The sequence below is a fragment of the Aedes albopictus genome, chromosome 3 (genome assembly GCF_035046485.1).
Source record: "Aedes albopictus strain Foshan chromosome 3, AalbF5, whole genome shotgun sequence".
NCBI classification, from domain to species: domain Eukaryota; kingdom Metazoa; phylum Arthropoda; class Insecta; order Diptera; family Culicidae; genus Aedes; species Aedes albopictus.
The window spans coordinates 167,601,127-167,621,267 of record NC_085138.1 but is presented as its reverse complement, the minus strand read 5'-3'; the positions used below and the strand labels follow the sequence as shown (position 1 = coordinate 167,621,267).

General features: G+C 39.2%; 1 protein-coding gene across 5 annotated transcripts in view; it reads left to right on the top strand.

The window, feature by feature from the left end:
* The window catches only part of LOC115253825 (USP6 N-terminal-like protein), a 51,016-nt gene that overhangs the window by 14,841 nt on the left and 16,034 nt on the right, over positions 1 to 20,141 (top strand). For all 5 annotated transcript variants that reach the window (XM_062860308.1, XM_062860312.1, XM_062860310.1 and 2 more), the window contains exons 3-4: positions 14,671 to 14,926; positions 19,232 to 20,110. In XM_062860308.1, the coding sequence (XP_062716292.1) occupies positions 19,259 to 20,110 (852 nt within the window). In that variant the 5' untranslated portion in view covers positions 14,671 to 14,926; positions 19,232 to 19,258. The remainder of the gene's footprint in view (positions 1 to 14,670; positions 14,927 to 19,231; positions 20,111 to 20,141) is intronic.

The window sequence follows — 20,141 nt, the reverse complement described above, 5'->3', positions numbered from 1 at the left end:
CAAATACACTATACAATTACAAATTTAATTCAAATATGAAATAATTAGTAGTATCCCGCGTATTCAATTTGCTAATACATAGTTCTCAACATTTGATGTGCTTTCGTGATTCAATTTTCTCTATAATTTTCAATATCAATTTAAAATAACTAAGTAACTAATAGTGGGAAGTGCAGCATTTAACAGTGCTTGCTTATAGATTCGAAGCTAACGTGTGATCAAGACGAAATCGACAAAAACTGACTACTTCGACTTTGACTAACGTAGACTATTTATGACAAATTAGATTTTTCGACTGAGTGTATGAAAGGTTTTCTTTAATATGGACTTATTTGGACCGATGCTGATAGTGCTGATAGGGATGTGGACGAAAGAGAACTTTCAAAGATAATAAAAACAATACTAAAATGAGGATCAACGAAAATAGACATAACAAACACATCGACTATCTAACAGATCATAGGCACACCAAAGATTACTGAATTATAGGGCACAGCATAAATATGAACAATAACATTCTTTAAAGCTTGACATGACAAAAAAAAAAACAAATACAAAATTGACCATATGACAAAACCGAAACTTTCACACCTTCTACCGTAACCTTCTGAGTCAGTACGCAACAGTGTCTTACTGGACGACATGTTCCGTGCACGGCTGGTGAACTGCTTCTGAAGGATTACGTACTCTATCCTATCCAAAGGCCTAGTGAACTGTCGTTGTCCGCGCAAACGCGAGACGCTTGCGCGTACAGTGATGGGAGAGGTTTCTACGTCCGTCGGCGTGCCGCTAGGAACCTTTCAAAAAAAAAAAAAAAGGTCGGGTGTATTATTAAATGAAAAATCGTTTGGAAAAGTATGATGAGGTTTTTAAATGAATTTTAATCGATTTTGATGGATCTTTGTCTATTTAATTCATGGTGTGATCTACAAAATTGGGATCGCTGCGTTCAATACGATAGACTGATAAAAAAAGTTTAACCGTGGTATTCACTTGACAAATAACTTTTGTGGAATAACTGTATTCATGCTGAGTCTATTCATTACAATATTCAGCAGAATTTGACAAATGCAAACTATCGCATAACTTACGTGGTGCATCGTCACGAACAAAATATCTAATAGAAGCACGGTGCTCACGTTTCCGGAAATACAGTCATGCCTAAAGTGCTTCGTTTTATGAAAAAGTAAGAGTGGTATTCGTAACATAAGTGTACTGGTGAGATACGCTGAAAAGTTATACTACAGATAACAAATGTTTATCCAAGAACACAATTTAACTCAAAACCTAACCTGTGTAAAATTGTAAAAACCGAATACGTTGCTCAGTTCTTCTATCTATACAACCAATTGCGAGAAGTAATTGCTATCTTTAAGGGATTATTTGCGTTTGTCATTTGTACGCAAGCGTTGTGCATGCGCCATTTCTAAATGGTTGCTAGTTAGGTTTTCTTATTGAAATGACGGTAGAAAGGGCCTACACACATTTCGTATGTTAGCATGAACTTCTATTATCTGTGGTTATACTTTGATTTATCGATTTGATTATTGACATAAAAAAAATGTGTAGTGACTTTCGGGTGTCTGACCTTGTGCCAAAGTAGCATTACATACGCTTATAATGATGTAATTAACCCTCGAGCGATCGCGCTGTTGTATTTTGTACAAAACGTTGAAAAAAATCTCGCTTTTTGTGCTCAGCATTAGTGTGGTGCTGACGCAGGTAATCAACCGCACGAGTTGCGGAAGGTTAAAAAGGAAACGTATAAAAGTAAGGTTTTCATGTCAAAGCCAAGCTATATATCATGAGATTTTGACATTGATTGATTGTGTAGCAATAGACAACTATTGGTTTATATCGAACGGTACTAAATGTGTAGTAAATGTGTTAATCTTTCAGTTTGGGAAACGTTAAATATAATTGTAAAAAAATAGGCTTTGAAAAATAAAGAATGCTTAAAAGATTCTTTTCTCTCTTTTGATGGTTCAGACCTTCAGCTGAAAAGGTTCGATGATTTTAATAAACGATAAAATTCTATGGATTTCAGTCGCGTTATTTTAAAGAGGAAAATAATGGTGGAGGATCAATTAATACATGCCATAGTTTATTGGAAGACAGTGCTTAATCCTTTGTGCTGTTGTATATTGTACAATACGTTGAAAAAAGCTCACCTGTTAGCATAAGCGTGGTGCTGACAGTGGTGACCGACTGTGCGACTGACGGAAGATTAAATGATGCGAGGACGTTTTCACTTGGACGATGCGATATTAGGTCTTAAATGTTGTGAGAAAGTGATCTCATGAGTTAACGCTCTTGGATGATGCGAGGATGTCTGCTCTTAAATGATGCGATAATGTGATTTCATGAACTTGGCTCTTAAATGATGCAAGATTATTCTCCTAAATGATCGCTCTTGGATGATGCGATAGTGTTCGATTCTGAATGACAAGAGAAGATGATCTCATGAGTTACCGCTTTTGGATGATGCAAGTACGTATGCTCTTAAATGATGCGAGAATTGTGCGAGAATGTAATCACGTGGATCATTGCTCTTAAATGATGCGAAAATATTCCCATGAATGATCACTCTTGGATGATGCGATAATGTTCATTCCGAACTGAAGCGAGAATATGTTCATGAGTATTCGCTCTTGGATGATGCGACAGTGATTGCTCTTAAATGATGCAAAAAAAAAATATTCTCATAAATAATCGCTCTTGGATGATGCGCTAGTGTTTACTTTTAGATGATACAAAAAAAACTGATTTCATGAATACTCGCTCTTGGATTATGCGATAGTGATTGCTCTTAAATGATGCAAGATTGTGAACTCATAAGTTATCGTACTTAAATGTTGCGAAAATGTGCTCGTAAATTTTTGCTTATGGGCGATGCGAAGGTGCTCACTCCTTAATGTTGCTATAATTTGGTCTCATGCATTATCGCTCTTAAATGATGCGAGGTTATGATCGGATGAGCTACCGTTTCCAGATTTTGCGAGAATCAGTACTATTGGATTAATGGATGTGATAGTGTCAATTGAAAAATGATTGTGCTAAGACAGCCTCTAAACATGAAAGACTGCTGGATTGAGGGTTTTGGGGTCATGTGAGTAAACGTGTTTAATTTCATCAACAACTAATATCATTATATTCATTGAAACGAATCCATAAAAAGTTTCCCGTTCTTGGGAGGTACGGAAAGTTTACTCGTCCCCCTAAATGTTGTATGTGTTGCAGTATTGATACGTAAAACAAAATGCAAGACTAAAAAGTTTATCTCGATCGGAGTTTAAAATTTTTGGTATAAAAAAAAAGTATGAAAAAAAAAATGAAAAAGCATTTCATAGCTCTTGTTTCACTGGTACCGTTTAATAGAACACGAGGGGCCGACTTCAGCCAGATGCCACACACATTAAAAATTACTAACACAAGAAAACAGGCAATACACATAACACATAGTGGTCGTTTGAAGGAAAATGTTCCGCTACTGGAGCGGGGATTGATTCCACACTTCGTGGTTTTCTGTATGTCTATACGAGTAACATTGCTAACTGTCCGATGACGAAGCCTACTTCACCTTGTTCCCAGAATGCCAATACCAGCGGTAAAGTGTCGTTAATAAAGTATAATTATAAAAATGAGAATGATCATAGAAGGGGATCAACCTTCATTCATAATCAAGACATTTGTAGTTTATCGGTTGTTTAGTTTTAAAGAAAAAAAAATCTTCCAGAAATACGAAACCTGCCAATGGTCCGTTATTGGAGTAGAAATACATTTCCCTTTATCTAAATTTCCCTAAGCACAATAATTGAGAGTTTAGAAAGCAAATGAATAGTACTATTCACGTGTGACAATACATGTCAAGATTTATAACACAGTTTTATTTGGAAATCAAATTGATATATGAAAGGGAATTTATAATAAATGTGTATTCAGTTCTAGATAAGTGACTATTATAGGTTAGCCTGTCTCATCTATCGTCTAGAGTACAAGTATGATACTGTTGTTTTCAGCTCATGTTGAGTATGCTGTGCCATGTGGCCTTCAAAAAAAATCGGCGCTCTTTGTCTGTACAAATTAATACATGGGTGTGTCAGGTAATATCGTTCTTAGTGTTGAAGAAATAAGCAATCTTGCAGAATATGAGAATTTCTATAACAAAATAAGAGAAAAGTGAAACGTAGGCAAGAACTATGTCTTTTGTTTTAAGCGGTACTTAGTGGTTTGCACAGTCAGATTCAATTCCTGAATCAACAGATCTTATCCGACTGGCATGAATAACTTCAATAACCAATGCATGTGATTTAGGATAAATTAAAACAAATACTTTTTATTTAATTTTTTATTTTGTGAATTTTAACTTACGCTAATTCTTCACATGAAAAATAAATACGATCAATCGGAAAAAGATGATATTTTCAAATTGTATCTGTAGATCGGGAACAAAACAATGAAATTTGAAATTAAAGCACAAGGTGAAACTGTACAATATTTGTTTGGCTCGAGATAACAGATTTTTGGTCATAATCCAAGACTATTGATAATTACATATCTTCTCGTACATCATCATAAACAATTAAAACCACTGTCTACGAAAGTTGTTAATTTTTTTGCGATTACGATACTCGTTTATCAAGAGAAAAATATAGCAACATTACGCGTGATGTTCTTTGCAGTGGATTGTGTTCTTAAACTATTGCATAACAGTTCAATAGAACGAGGGTAATAAGTATAATTGATGATATCGAACTTATGATCTAGTGTGAAGATCTCAGATTCAGAAATCCAGATGTTCAACACAGTTGAAATTTTGTATTGGAAAGCAATTCCATATTGTTCAGGCCTTTTACTATATTGCATGGTGATCGTGAAATTCGGAATTGTTTCGTACTTGTACTGTAATTTGGAAAGCGATTTTTCAATAATTCGCTGCTGTTGAACATAACATATTTGATGTAATTTATTTTGCACCTTAGATTCATTGTTTGCCTTGAGGCTGATATCGCTTGAGGCCCGCTACATAGCTAAAATGTTGTCTACTAAGTGATATTTTAGACCTTACATAAAAATTTATGTTTTTGATTTCATTATAGTGCAACTATGAATTTGTACATAACCTCATCTGATTGGGAGTTTATATTCATTTCATTGAACGTCATAAAAAAAACAAAATACTTTGAAGATCTAGAGTATTGTTACTTTAAATAACTAAAGCTTCATCTGAATTGACACAAACCAAACAATCAGAATTTGATTGTGTTTAATTGTGGTATCCCAGAAAATATATGATAAATTATAAACTAAATTATAAAATTAAGATGCTTTGAATTGAAGAATAAGGGAAGGAATAGTGATGTCTTTATGCGACTGTGAATGAATTGCTATTTTTATATGGTATGGTTATCTGGTGAAACGGATATGCGTGCAGGATATATGTATAAGGGCACGAAGCTATAACATTATGTAAACTGATACCGACTGCGTTCTTATATTGAAAGGTTAACAGATCTGTGAGGTATTGTGAACAGTGAGCAGTTCAAATATGTTTTCATTAGTAAGCAATTAAAGTTTCAGTTGAATGCTAATAAAATTCTTGAAAATTGTTAGGCTAAACTTCAGAAAAAAAAATACTTCAAATTTAACATTAAGATTCAAATAAAAATACTTTTCTTAGGGAAAAGGGGATGTGGTAGAGTCTTGATGAATATTCGTACGCACTCCGCGCGCACCCGATTGAACTCGTCCCGTCCACTTTGTTGCGCATTTCTTCAGTCTCTCTGCTACCATGCACACGTACAGTTCATAGTCCTCCGCAGCGCGTGTGATATCAATCTTGATCCTATTAGGTCGTTACCATAACACTGGACCCAGGATGGAAGCTTGCGGGACTTCTGAAGTTGTGTGAAAGCACTTCCGAAACACCCAAGTAACTTCCGTGAATCTCGTGCAGGTACCCGGCTATCCCCAGACGAAGGAGCGCATCGGCAATATCTGGCCAACTGGCGCTATTGAACGCGTTTCTTACATCCTGAGTCACTACTGCACAGCAGCTAATACCCCTTCTTTTACGCTAGAATACTATCCTGGCGGGTTTTGCAACCGACAGGATAGCGTCTATGGTCGACATTTCCTTCCGGAAGCCGTACTGGCTACTCGAGAGCAGTGCTGAAAAATTCATTTCGTCATATCTAAATTCAACCACCTACAGCTCATTTTAGAAGATGAACCTGAGAATATGGTATATGAAAAACTTGTGCGGCTAGACCAGTTCTGCAAGAAAGTCACGGAAAAACCGCTATTTTTCGAATATTTGATGTAAATGTCACGGACTACCTTTGAAAAATGCCAAATGATATTCACCGTGAATATCATTGGGATTTTTCGAAGGTAGTCCGTGACATTCACCTTAAATATTCGAAAAGTAGTGTTTTTTTCGTGACTTTCTTGCAGAACTGGTCTAGCCGCACAAGTTTTTCATATATCATTGTAGAAGTAAGTTGTGTGTGACATAAGAAAATAAAAAAATGTTTATCTTATTCTAAATGATGAAGTTGATTGATATATCACAACGAAAATATCCTAATACTTGTACACGCCACGTGATTTTGACATAATTTCGCTGTTTTGCTTCCGCCTTGCTCAATCCACTTCGACATTCCATGCGATTATGGAATGTCGAAGTGGATTGAGCAAGGCGGAAGCAAAACAGCGAAATTATGTCAAAATCACGTGGCGTGTACAAGTATTAGGATATTTTCTTTGTGATATATCAATCAACTTCATCATTTAGAATAAGATAAACATTTTTTTTTATTTTCTTATGTCACACACAACTTACTTCTACAATCATATTCTCAGGTTCAGCTTCTAAAATGAGCTGTAGGTGATAGAATTTAGATATGACGAAATGAATTTTTCAGCACTGCTCGAGAGACCATTTACACCCTCGGTGTGCCTCAACGTTATATTGAGGATGATCTTTTCGAGCACGACGGAGTGCCTCCCTAAATACCCGTTCTTCGAAGTATGTTGTCTTCCATCTACGAGGGTTTGGCCTTCGCCTAGTCGCCTTTTCCTCTACCCGATGCCTGATGTTGTTGTAGTCGATACGCCAAGTGATCGCTGTGAGTGTAGCTATCGTCTACCCTCCAATTTGAACTACTTGTTAGGCCAGGACTACAAAAAGTAACGTAGAATTATCGACTCCGCACCGTTCCAAGTAAAGGTACTCTTGGTACCGAAATTAGCCAGGTCGACATCTAGTATGACCAGTGTCTCTAGCAGGATCTGACCCACTCCACGGCCCAGGCATTGACGTCACTCGCTGTTACCACCGGTCTTCGCCCTATCAGCACGGTCGTAATATAGTCCAACATCTTGGTGATCCACCACCGCGGAGGCGCATAACAGCTGAAGAAGAAGACCCGGTTTAGTTTGGCGTCCACGAAGCCCTCATAGGTAGTAGACATCAAATCCTGGACGGGGTAGTTACCCGTCGTCCATATCGCCGCCATTTTTCTGGGTCCACGCGCGACCCAATTGCCGTTGCCAGCAGGTACTCGGTATGGGTTCGCTATGATGGCGATATCTGTCACCCACTCAAAAACCGCCTGACAAAGCAGTTGCTGAATTGCGTGGATCAGATTCAGCTGCGTTACCTGCACTGTGATTTGTTCACTGCGGCTTTCTTGAAGGCACCTTGGACCACCCGTTGCATGCCTATTGTTCACGGATTTGCCGGTACAATTCAGACAATTCCACACATTTTGCTCCTGTCAGGGCCTTTGCAGTCCCATGACTTGTGTTCTGGTTCCAGGCACCTAAAGCAAACCTCCGATGGCTCGTGGAATGTTAGGTGACTTACGCACCAGCCTACCTTTATTCTCCCTACTTTAACGGACTTTTTGACGTCCGCCACAGGTAGCTAACCCAAACCAATCTGTGTCCCTGCTTGCCCCTTCCGTAGCCTAACGGCTGCGGCGGCCACCTGCACATCGCACTGTTGCCGCAGTGCCGTGACGAATTCTTCGACTTCGGTGACCTCGTCTAGGTCTTTGACCTTCAGGTAGCCTCATGTGTGAGAGCCCTCACCTCTACTCTATCGCCAAGGACCTCTTCTGCAAGCCTCTTGTAGGTGGCGCCCTTGCGATCCGTCCGAGTACTTGGACTGTTCCATCTTGATGGCGAGCGCGTCGCCTTTCTCGCGCTTGGCACCTCCTCTCCTGCGCCTTGGCTTAGCGTCCTGCGATTCCTACCGGCGATTTGTCTTGGCCCCGGAACTATAGTCCCTGCTGCCGTGTCATAACAGACGCCGTTAAGCCCTCATCTCTCTGGTGAACAAATGCTACGCCCCACCTGAATCTAATTGATGTCAGAAGGCCAACATTTCCTGCAAAAATGGTCATTGATTGGTAAATAATTCTCCTTGTTACCAACCGTAGAAGTGCGCATAGAACAACTGACTGAGAAGCAGGCTGTGTCCCAGTGGAAATGTTTAGCTAAAACGCAAGAAGATGAAGAGTTATATCTAGGCAGCCGTCGGTATCGTACATTGTTGATGACGGAGTGCCGTCCATGAATTAGAACGTGGTGATATGTGTAATACAGTTATTCACTGCGTTTTTTTTGTGCTACGAAATTTACAACTAAATATTCAGTCGTAATACCTGAAATGGACCATGTGTTCAGATACTATAAGACGTAATAATCACATTGATCACCAACTTATTTCACAGACTCCCTCACGGTCACCACGCGCCGTTGGCCAATCAAAATCCGCTTGCCCATTGAAAACTAGCCATAACTTAAGTCGCGATTTTCTCTACGCGCATTCGTAACAAACCGCTAGGTAGCCGGTTTCAAAACATTCGACCCAACCAACGGCAGCCACCACGCTTCTACGCGGTAAACGCATCATCATATGGTTGCGTCAAGGTCATCTTCGCTCGCCGTCATCCGCCGCCGGTGCGCTGTTTGGACCGCTCATGTTTCCCGGCGACGGACGGCGCGTTTGCTTCGCTCTGTGGCATACCATTTCATTCCGGTGCTGCTGCTGTTGCTGGAACTTGATTCATTTCGCCGGAGGGAAACCCCCAGCTCCCGTTGGTCAGTCGCCCTGCACCTCGCGCCAGATTGCGAATCGTTTACACCATTGCTACACACATTGTTGAACGGTTGACTATTTATAGGTGGAATTAGATATGGGAATCCACCATAGGCGTCAATAGGCTGGAACACCAGAAAGCGGCGGGGGCTTCATGGTCATTACTGAGGTTATTGTTATCTGATTGTTTCATCATAAATTTTTAATAACGATTGTTCCACAGCTGTTTGTCTTGCTTTTCTTTTTCTTGGCGTTACGTCGCCACTTGGACAGATTAGGGACAAGAGGTCGAAAGACAAATGATCGAAAGGACAAGAAGTTGAACATGCTTCAACCTTTGTCTATCTATGGTTTACTTCGATCTTTTGTTTTTCGACTTCTGTCCTTTCGACCTTTTAACGTAGATTGCTTCTTTGAAAAATTGCACTCTATCATTTTTCTATTGAATTTTTACTCTTCGTTTTTTTTTTTTGTTTTATCATTGCTTTTCAGTCTTGATAAAGTAACATAAACAAAATGTTATTATGTTTTCTGGGGGACAAAACAATTTTGTAGTTCTAATGAACCTGAGAAGCCATTGCGAAAAGTTTTCAAACACAAGTAAAACACGTTAACCATTCTACTTTTCGTCTTTCGACCTGTTGTTTTCAATACCTCGGAACAACGTTTAAATTACAGACAAAGTAACTTATCACAAATGGAATACTTTAAAAAATCAATGCACAATCATATATATAAAATCCCAGAGTTGTCTGTCCTTCCGTCACGCTTTGAAATGTTTCATCGAAATGTTTCACAGAATGAAAGCTGCAATAATCATTACTTTGTAGCATTGTACCTGTGTTATTGCGTCGTTGCATTGGTGCATTGGTGCATAATTGCATCGGTACATCGTTGCATAGATGCATCGTTTCATTTGTGCATCGTTACGAAGGTGCATCGTTGCATTGTGGCATCATTGCATTGGTGCATCATTGCAATGGTGCATCGTTGCATTGGTGCATAGTTGAATTGGTGCATCATTGCATTGGTGCATCGTTGCATTGATGCATCGTTGCATTGCATGCCTTAGGGGTGATACACAAATTATGTAACGCAAAAATCGCCTTTTTTCAACCCCCCTCCCCCCTATGTCACACTTTTTATATGGGACCTCAATATTTTTTGTAAGGGTCGTCACGTTCTGCAAAACCCCCTCTCCCCCCTAAAAGCGTGACATAATTTGTGTACGACCCCTTAGAAGTTTCTAGAATTTCCTTTCCATTATATGGATCAGAACCCCACAACAGTCCCAAGTAACCACGGTGCTGAAGCCTTATTGCATGCAGATATACGGTGTACTTAGAGCAATCATTACTTTACATGCAAACTTAAAGTTGATTTAAAGTGGAAATGGGCAATTATGCGACTGCTTCAAGATTATACCAGTATAATCCTAATTTGATTCTATAATTGCCCACTTCCACTTTAAATCAGCCTTATCAACAATCAACCTTAAGTTTGCATGTTAAGTAATGATTGCACTAAATACACCGTATAACTGCATGCAATAAGGCTTCAGCACTGTGGTTACTTGGGGTTATTTAAAGTCAAAAAGATGGATGCTTGGAAGTATACCTTCTGGCGCTTCTCAATGAGATGCCCAATGCTGTGAAATATTTCACATAAGCATCATATACAGGGGATAGACAAAATGATCGGGACAGGCAAAATTTTCACTTTTCAAAAGATGGTCAAACAGCTGTAACTTTTTGAAATGTTCCAATTTTGGGAAAGATCGAGCTAATTTACATGAAGTTAGAAAGATTCTAGAAAAAGTCAAAATTATTCGATAGCCAACTTTGAATTGTTATATCTTTGGATTCAATGAATCAAATGCAATGAAATTTTGAGCGTTTATGACTTATATGATAAGCTTTGAAAAACTTTTTACATAACATAAAATTATTCACACGGAAGAAAATTATAGCGTTTAGATTATTTTTCTGATATAGCACCAAATAATCGAAAATTTCAACATCACATCAAAATTCTAGATGGTAATTATAGTTTATTTGAATTCCCTCGAATTGACTTTAGTATGAATATGTTTTGAAAGAAAGTAATTAAATAACCACCAATAAATTTGAAAAGTAATGGAAAACATATTAAAATTAGACCAATTTACTAAAAAATCATAAAATAAATAAAAGCGCTGTAACTTTTTTTCTTGTTAATAATTTCAAGTTTAGTTTAATCGTTTTCTAAGCTCATTATATAAGTCATAAACGCTCAAAATTTCATTACATTCGGTTCATTGAATCCGGAGATATAATAGTTCAAAGTTGGCTACCGGATAATTTTGACTTTTTCTAGAATTTTTCTTACTTCATGCAGAAAAGCCCGATCTTTCCCAAAATAGGAACATTGATACACAACTAGTTGATCAACTTACAGTAAAAATTTTAGATTTTTCGATGCACTTTTCAAAAAGTTACAGCTATTTGACAATTTTTTGAAAAGTGAAAATTTTGCTTGTCCCGATCATTTTGTCTATCCCCTGTATATAAAATCCCAGCGTTGTCTGTCTGTCTGGCCGTAACGCTTTGAAATGTTTCGTTGAAATGTTTCGCCACAGTTGTATCAAATTTCTAAAAGGTACGAGAACATTCTGGATGTTTTTTGACTTTCCAGAAATAATAAGAAGAACCTTCTGGAATGTTCCGGAACATCAATATTCTAAAAATTTTAAAAACTTTCTGGAAGTTCCAGATTATAAATAACGTTCTGGAATGCTCTAAAATATGGAACTTCTTAAATTTTCGAGAATCCCCTTGAAGTTTCTGGACGCTTCAGAAAGAAGAAGAAGAACCTTCGGCAGCATTATGGAACATCTTTTTTTTGGCGTAACGTCCCAACTGATAACTTCGGCTTCTTATAACCACTTCTAAGTTGTTCAACGTTTTAGAAAAGAACCTTCTAGAATGTTCTAGAGAGCATGAAACTTTATTATATTGGAAAAAGGTTATGGACGTTAGGGAACGAGCAAGGCACCAAAAAAGAACCTTCTAGAGTGTTCTGGAACATAAAGATCCATAAAATTTCCAGAAACCTCCTGAAAGATACTGAACGTTACAAAAGTAAAACAATCATCTGAGATATTCTGGATATCACACTTCCTCAAATAACGAAAACTTTCTGTGCGTTACTGAACGTTTCAATCAGAGAAAGGAGAAGAACCTTCTGGAATGTTCTGTACCCTTTTCATTCTTAATTTCAAGAACTTTCTGGAAGTTAATGAAAGTCCAAGAAAGAAGTAAAGGGCCTTCTAAAATGTTCTGGAACATCAAAATTCATTAAATTTCGAGACCTTTCTAGAGATTACTGAATGTTTGAGAAGGAAGAATAATAATCTACGAAAATGTTTTAGATAATCAAAATTCTTAGAACTTTCGAGAAGTTATTGGACAAAAACAAGACAAAGACCTTCTGCAAACTTTTTTAAATTTACGAAAAGTGTCGGAGAGTTTGTGAACGTTCCAGAAAGAATGAAAAAAAACCATTAAAGAAGGTTCTGGAACAACCAAATTCATAAAATGTTTGAGAAATTTCTGGAAGCTACTGAACATTCCAAATGAAAACAGAAAAAATATCTAGAATATTCTGGAACATTAAACTTCCCAGGTACTTTCCAGAAGTTACTGAATGTTTCAGAGAGAATAAGAAAACTAACCTTCTGGAATTTTCCGGAACAATTTTTTTAATGCCGATTATGTTCGGGGAGTTTGTCAACGTTCAAGAAAAGAAATGTCAAATGGACCTTCTGAAAAGTTCTGGAAATTCAGAATTCATTAAATTTTGAGAACTTTCTGGAGATTACTAAACGTTCAAGAGAGAAGCATTCTGGAGAGAGATGGAATGTTCTCAAAAAAAGTTTCATTGAAAAGTGTAACTGGAATTTTAAAAGCAATCTTTTTCTAGCTAACGTGGCTAGCCACGTCGGGTCAGCTAGTTAATAAATACTTGATTTAGCGTGTGGTTGTTGTATTTTTGTATGATGACCACAGTTATTAACATGTAGCTTTCTTTTTTAATGAATGCAAAAAAAATTAAAATTAAAAAATGCCCATTACAAAAAGTATCTGAACCTACAGTCAAGCATGGGAAAACTCATTCGCTCACCCGAATGGCGGCGATGCAAACTAGCAAAAAGAACACCAACAACCCAATACTGAGTGAGAGCACGGCGCACCAAGAACGAACGCAGCACGAACGGCTCGCCACCGACGCCAACGAAGCGAATCAGGAGAGAAACCTATAGAGAGCGAAATGAATCAGATTGCATCGGTGTATACGAAAAGAGCGTTCGCTCTCTCAACTACCGAGTGGCATTCAACTGATTGAATCAAAACGCACTCACTGATTCAATTCCCAGTATTAAATGCTTCCACTGAACGCTAAATGAACGTTCCAAAACGAATGCTCTCGCACCCGACTCAGAACGCAAACATTCGTTCAATATTGGATTGTTCGCCTTCGGCACTCAGATTCGGTAGCGATTCATTCGGCCGCCGTTGCTTGCATCGCCCGGTGCTCGGCGATTAGAAAGAGTGGGCAATGAAAGTGGAAAGATTCTGCTTGGCTGGGGGAGAAGCAAACTCGCATCAGATTGTGCGTGGATGTGAGTGAGGGATACACAATAAATTAATGATTTTTTCCCATCCTTGCCTACAGTATGCGGCAGGAAAAAATGCGAAAGTGTTTTTCAACTTCAAACCTCATTTTCGTCAATTTGACTTTAACCAATCTATGTTTCAACGTTCCGGAATCTCTAATAGGCTTGTTTTCTGAAAAGTTAATTAAACATTTTCCCATTTTGGTCACTAACCTTTACAGGGCGGTGCCTGAAGCTAAAGACAATCAGAATTATCAAACCGCAGAAAAGTACACAGGTCGCTAAATTTCGTATCTGATAAAACAAAATTTTTAACTTTCTCTACAATATCATCAAATATATGTACTTATTTCATCTAGTATGTGAAACTATATGGTTCTGGATTAGTGTGGTCTGGTTGTTCATCAAATTTATGCTAATTTGTTTACTTTTATAGTCATTTCGTTTAATGACCATTGGGCGCGCAGTTTATCGATACCCACTCTTAAGGCTTACATTATCACATGTTAAACATCAAATATGATTATTTTTATTTTACAGTGCTAGAATATAGACATTGACTGATACACTGTCATAAAAAAATAGTCACATATATCCCATATTTAGCGTGTAATAGTGCCTTGAACTTTTCGCATTTTTTCCTGCCGCACCCTGAACAAGGAATTGAACTCAGACACTTTTGAAATTGTCTTGCTGGGCTTGCTTTGGGGCTCTTCAGTAAAAAAAATCTTAGCTCTTGTGTGGGGGTATCACATCCCCCTGCCACAATCCCCCCTGAAATACGCCTGAAGAATCACCGCGCCACTCGGAGAGTTCGATGTTATACATTCGTTGAACGATAAACAAACGCCGGAGGAATGTTAAACTCGAATAAATATTTATCGGATATGTTTTCTTCTTGTTACAGCTGATCGCACCAGCCGCGTGGAACACCCGTCAGCCCTGCAGAGCCGCGTGGGGGTAGTGAGAAAGGAATTGGCGGCTGGAAAACGATTTCCGACAATTATCATTATCTATTCGCAAGCACACGGTGTTCAGTGCCGGGATTAACAACGAACGACGACAAATGGAAGAAAGATGTTCAATGGAGCGGTGATGCTGTTCGGAATCGTGCATACATCAGCTAAAGTGGTTTCCCCTGGGGGCAACCGGAGGTATACCGGGTAAGTGAGGAGAATAACACATTTTGCAGAAATTTCTTATTATTTATATCACTCTCTTTGTCATTTGAGTTCTGCATAGTCAAGTTTGTTTTTGTGTACATTTTATACTACAAAATTAATATCACTATCAAATTGTTCTCTTACTATTGGAACACGATATCTGAAACGTTTTCGTTCTGTTTTCAAATCATAATAGTAATATTTATCATTCAGTACTTCGTGTAATCCTTTTTTCAATAAGACTATCCCTGTCAGAGGTACTTCGAGAGGAAACTTTGAATTTACTTCAGAAGAAATCTCTGAGGAAACTTATGGATGAATCCATAAAGGAATACCTTGAGGAAACCTTGAAAGAACTCCTAGAAGAATCTCTGATTGAACTTCTAGAGGAATCGTGAAGGAACGCCTGTATAAATCTCTGGATAAACTCCTGAACGAATTCGCTATAAAACTCCTGGAAGAGTCTCCGATGGAACTTGTGGAGAAATCCCTGAGAATTTTCCGTAAGGGATCTCTGAATGAATCACTGGAGAACTCTTTGGGAAAATTCTTGAGGGAATCTATGGAAAAACCTTAGAAGGACTCACTGAAGAAACTTCAGAATAGATTTATGAATAAATTTTAGGAGGAATCTTAGAACAAATTTCTTGACAAACCCCTTAAGAAATCCTGGAAAAAAATCCCTGAATAAACTCCTGGAGGAAGCTCTAATGGAACTTCTGAAAGAATCCCTGAACCTGAACGGCTTTCTAGAGAAATTCCTCAATGAACTCCTGGACGAGCCCCTGAAGGAATAACTGAAGGAGCTCCTGAAGCAAGCCCTGAAGGAACTTGTGGAGATATCTCTGGGGGAATCACTGAAGAAACTCCTAGAAGATTTTCTGAAAAATCTACTGGAGGAATCTCTAAAAGAATTCACAAGTAAACTCATAAGGAATTATTGGAGGAATCCCTGAAAAAAAAGGACTCCTGGAGGAATCCTTGAATGAACTCCCGGACGAACCTCTAACGGAACTTACAGTACAATCATTAATGCTAAATGTTATCCACGATTTGATCAAAGACCAAAATAAGGACGTTAAAAACCTTACTCAAACTGGGTGCCGTTTGGCAAGCTTCTTTCTTGCCTTTTTCGTACACAAAACTATTCTGAAAGGCTAGAGATTCACTCAAAAAACGAATTTCCCATAGAGGGCTCGCAGGGTCGAGTCACGTATATTAATATATTCAGTTTGATGAATTGGGGTGTTGTCTGAATATCTGCGTACAAAATAGGACACTAACTTTTGAGGCCCTTCCCTTTGCCCGATTTTAACGATTTCATCACGAATCGAACGGGATGCGCAATTATTCGCTGCTTCCCATCGCTAACCCTCCTAACCGAGATAAATGCAGCAGTGGATAAATTCAGATTTTTCCGGTTGACAAAGGAAGTGTATTTCCTGCTGGATTCGGACCCGCATCGGCGGAAATGACAATCTATTAAACAGAACCAAACCCCATCATGTGGGCGATACATGAAATTGCGCCGATTTTTGTAACTTTTTGTAACCTTTAGCAAGGCGGCTTAAAATTCAAGATGGTGACTATTTTATGGAGATGTAGGCTCTAAAACCATGTAAAATGGGTTTATTTGGTATCGAGAAGATGTTTGGAGTCCAGAATATTTATCAAAAATGGCAACCCAAAATCTAAAATGACGGCCTAAAAGCTAAATGCTAGCGTTGCATTGTAACGGAGTGAATCGTAGATTGCATACTGAAAGTTGTCATGTTAAAACATGAATACTCCTATTCCAATTACCTATGGAATGCTATTTGGGAAGGAACAGCAATCCAATCAGGGGTTGAAGTAAAAAATACATGAAAACTTCCATTGCTGGCCACGCCCATCCTCTCCGTTACGGGGATTGAAAAGGGTGTGATGATATAACATCTACTTCATGAGAGGTGAGCGACTCAACGACACCCCATACTGTGTCAAAGAGTTGGATATTTGGAATGGGTTGATTAGGGATTCACTATAAGCGAGTGATGCGACAAGATTCAGATTGTGTAAGTATTTGAGTATATCATGTAGATGTATTGATGTGAGTGTAGGTGTTTAAGGGCCAACTTCTTCACCTCGGCTTAACCGGTAAGCCAGGCTTTCCCATACAGTTAAACCTGGCTTAATGCTTAAGTCAGGGTGAAGAAATCGCCCCTAAGTATAATTAAATACCAACGTAGAGAGTGACGTAGCTAAAACATTTTGTCACTCTAAGAGCCGATTTCTTCACCTCGGCTTAACCCGTAAGCCAGGCTTATCCATATAGTTAAACCTGGTTTAACGCTTAAGCCAGGGTGAAGAAATCGGCTCTCTCTCTCTCTCTCTCTCTCTCTCTCTCTCTCTCTCTCTCTCTCTCTCTCTCTCTCTCTATCTTCTTGGCGTAACGTCCTCACTGGGACAAAGCCTGCTTCTCAGCTTAGTGTTCTATGAGCACTTCCATAGTTATTAACTGAGAGCTTCCTCTGCCAATGACCATTTTGCATGTGTAGGTATATCTATCGTGTGGCAGGCACGAAGATACTCTATGCCCAAGGAAGTCAAGGAAATTTCCTTTACGAAAAGATCCTGGACCGACCGGGAATCGAACCCGTCACCCTCAGCATGGTCATGCTGAATACCCGTGCGTTTACCGCTTCGGCTATATGGGCCTCTAAGGGCCGATTTCTTCACCCGGGCTTAACTTTTAAACCTGACTTAGCAAACTTTTAACTGGGCTTAACTTTTTTTCGATTTCTTCCCCGCCATTGATCGCTCTCTGAAACAAGAAGAAACACGTTATGTGGATAGGAAGGGATAGTAGGGATGGGATGATTAAGATGCCAGCGACTCACCGATGCTCCCGTTAATAGAAAGGAGTTGGGGTTTGGTACGGGAATGGTCTGGAATTGAGTATGATTAAGTAATGCTACTGGATTATTATGAAATTAACTTAAACTATTACAAAGGAATAACATCAATAATAAAATCTAAATGTTTGGCCTATATTGCCAAGCGATTAACTCTTTTCACAAGCCTATGACCAATTTGTGGTCTTCGACAAAGTTTTTCGGTATATCCTAGGATATACTTGAACGTCGTAAGTTTTATGGTTGTTACACATAATTGCGCTCTTTAGATTTCAATCGCTTCCACATTTTGCACAATTATTATGGACGCTAAAAAGCTTTGTTCTAGGAGATCGACCTTGTTGGTTGAGTCTAATGAGTATCTCCCGATATTCCTGTAGGTATTCCATCACGAACTTTTCTATGTAATATCGTAGAACTCCTCCGAAACTACGTTAAGGTTTCTTAAAGGTTTTCCTTCTGGGATTCCTCGTACCGTTTTGCTTGTTTATCTCTTGGAATTCGATGTTCAGTTTTCGAAGAAAACGTTCCTGACTCCTGGGATTTCTTCAATGGTTCCTTTTGAGATTTCTGTAGTTCCTTCTGAGATATATTTTCTTAATCCTTCTAGAGCTTCCACGGGGATTCCCTCTGAAGTTCTGGTTCGCCAAGTTGTTCCTTCTGAAATTCCTCTTAGAGTGCGTTTGAGATTTGCTTCAGAATTTCCTGTGGGAACTGTATCAACATAATTTTCTGTAATTCCTCGAGAAATTTCTAACTTTTTCTCCATGAGTTCCTTCTGCAAAAACGATCTTGAATTTTTCCAACATCTTTTGCTGGATTTTCTATATAATCGTCTTTGGAACTCGTCCAGGGTTTCTTACAGCTTTTCCGCAAAGAGTTCCTTCTGGGAATTCTGCAGGAGTTCTTCCAGGAGTTCTCCAGGAGATGTCTCTGAGAATCTGCCAGGAGCTCTTTTTTGGATTCCTCCTGGAAATCTTCAGAGATTTTCCATGAAGAATTCTTTTTGGGAATATTCCAAGAGCTCCTTCTGGGAAACCTCCAGGAGTTCCTTCTGGAAATCCTCCAAGTGTACCTTCTCCAAACTCTACAACAGTTTGTTCTGAACATCCTCCAACAGTTCCATGCGTGAACCCTTCAGGTGTTCCTTATAAAAAATTCCCAGAAGTTATTTATGGGAACCATTCAGTATTTGCTTCTAGAAATCGTCTAGGAGCTTCTTGTGAGAATCTTTCGGTAATCTTGCAGAAATTGCTATATGAAATTCCTAGATCCTAGGCAAAACTCTTGTAGGAAGCCCTGGATAACCTTTTTATTCGGGTTGCTATACGGCATCCGACCCTGAAATACTACCTCATTAATGGACGCCCAATGTTAATTTTCTCTTCCATCTTTTTTCTTCTCGTTATAGGCTCTCACCGACGCAAATCAGCGAAAAATGATGACTGCCGAGGAGGAATTGGCCGAGAAGCGAATCCTTCTGGAGCGTGCAAATGCCGAGCGGGAAGCGATTTTCAAACGCTACGACCGAGGCCGCAAGAACATAGATATTGACGCGTGGGACGATCCGGCGTTCGAAATCTACACGCAAGCCGATCGGTATGGATTTCTACATCCGGAGAAGGAGCAGTCGTTCCGGGACGATCTGGAGGCGGCTCGGCGCAAGCAGATCGAAGTGGAGCGAACGAAAAAATGGCTCAAGATGATGAAGAACTGGTCCAGTGCCGAGACGAAGGAACGCCTGCAACGGAGGGTCATGAAGGGCATTCCGGACCGGCTGAGGGCGGCCATTTGGAAGTTGTTTCTGAATCTGGACCAGGCATTGAAGGAGAACGTGGGGGTTTACGAGAAGATGCTGAAGTTTGCCCGCCAGTACAGTCCGGACATTCGGCAGATAGATTTCGACGTGAATCGGCAGTTTCGCAACCATATCAACTACCGGGAGCGTTACAGTGTGAAGCAGCAGAGCTTGTTCCGGGTGCTGGCCGCCTATAGTATGTACAACATGGAAGTGGGATACTGCCAGGGTATGTCGACGGTGGCAGGCGTGCTGTTGATGTACTTCGACGAGGAGGATACGTTTTGGGCGTTGAATGCGCTGCTGTCCAACGAACGGTATGCCATGCATGGGCTGTACGTGGAAGGGTTTCCGAAGTTGATGCGCTTCCTGCAACATCATGACAAAATTCTGACCAAATGTATGCCAAAAGTTAAGAAGCATTTGGACAAACACGGAGTCGATTCCGTGCTGTATTCGTTGAAATGGTTCTTCGTTATCTTTATTGAAAGGGTGAGTAATTCTGCCGATGTAAATGAGCTAA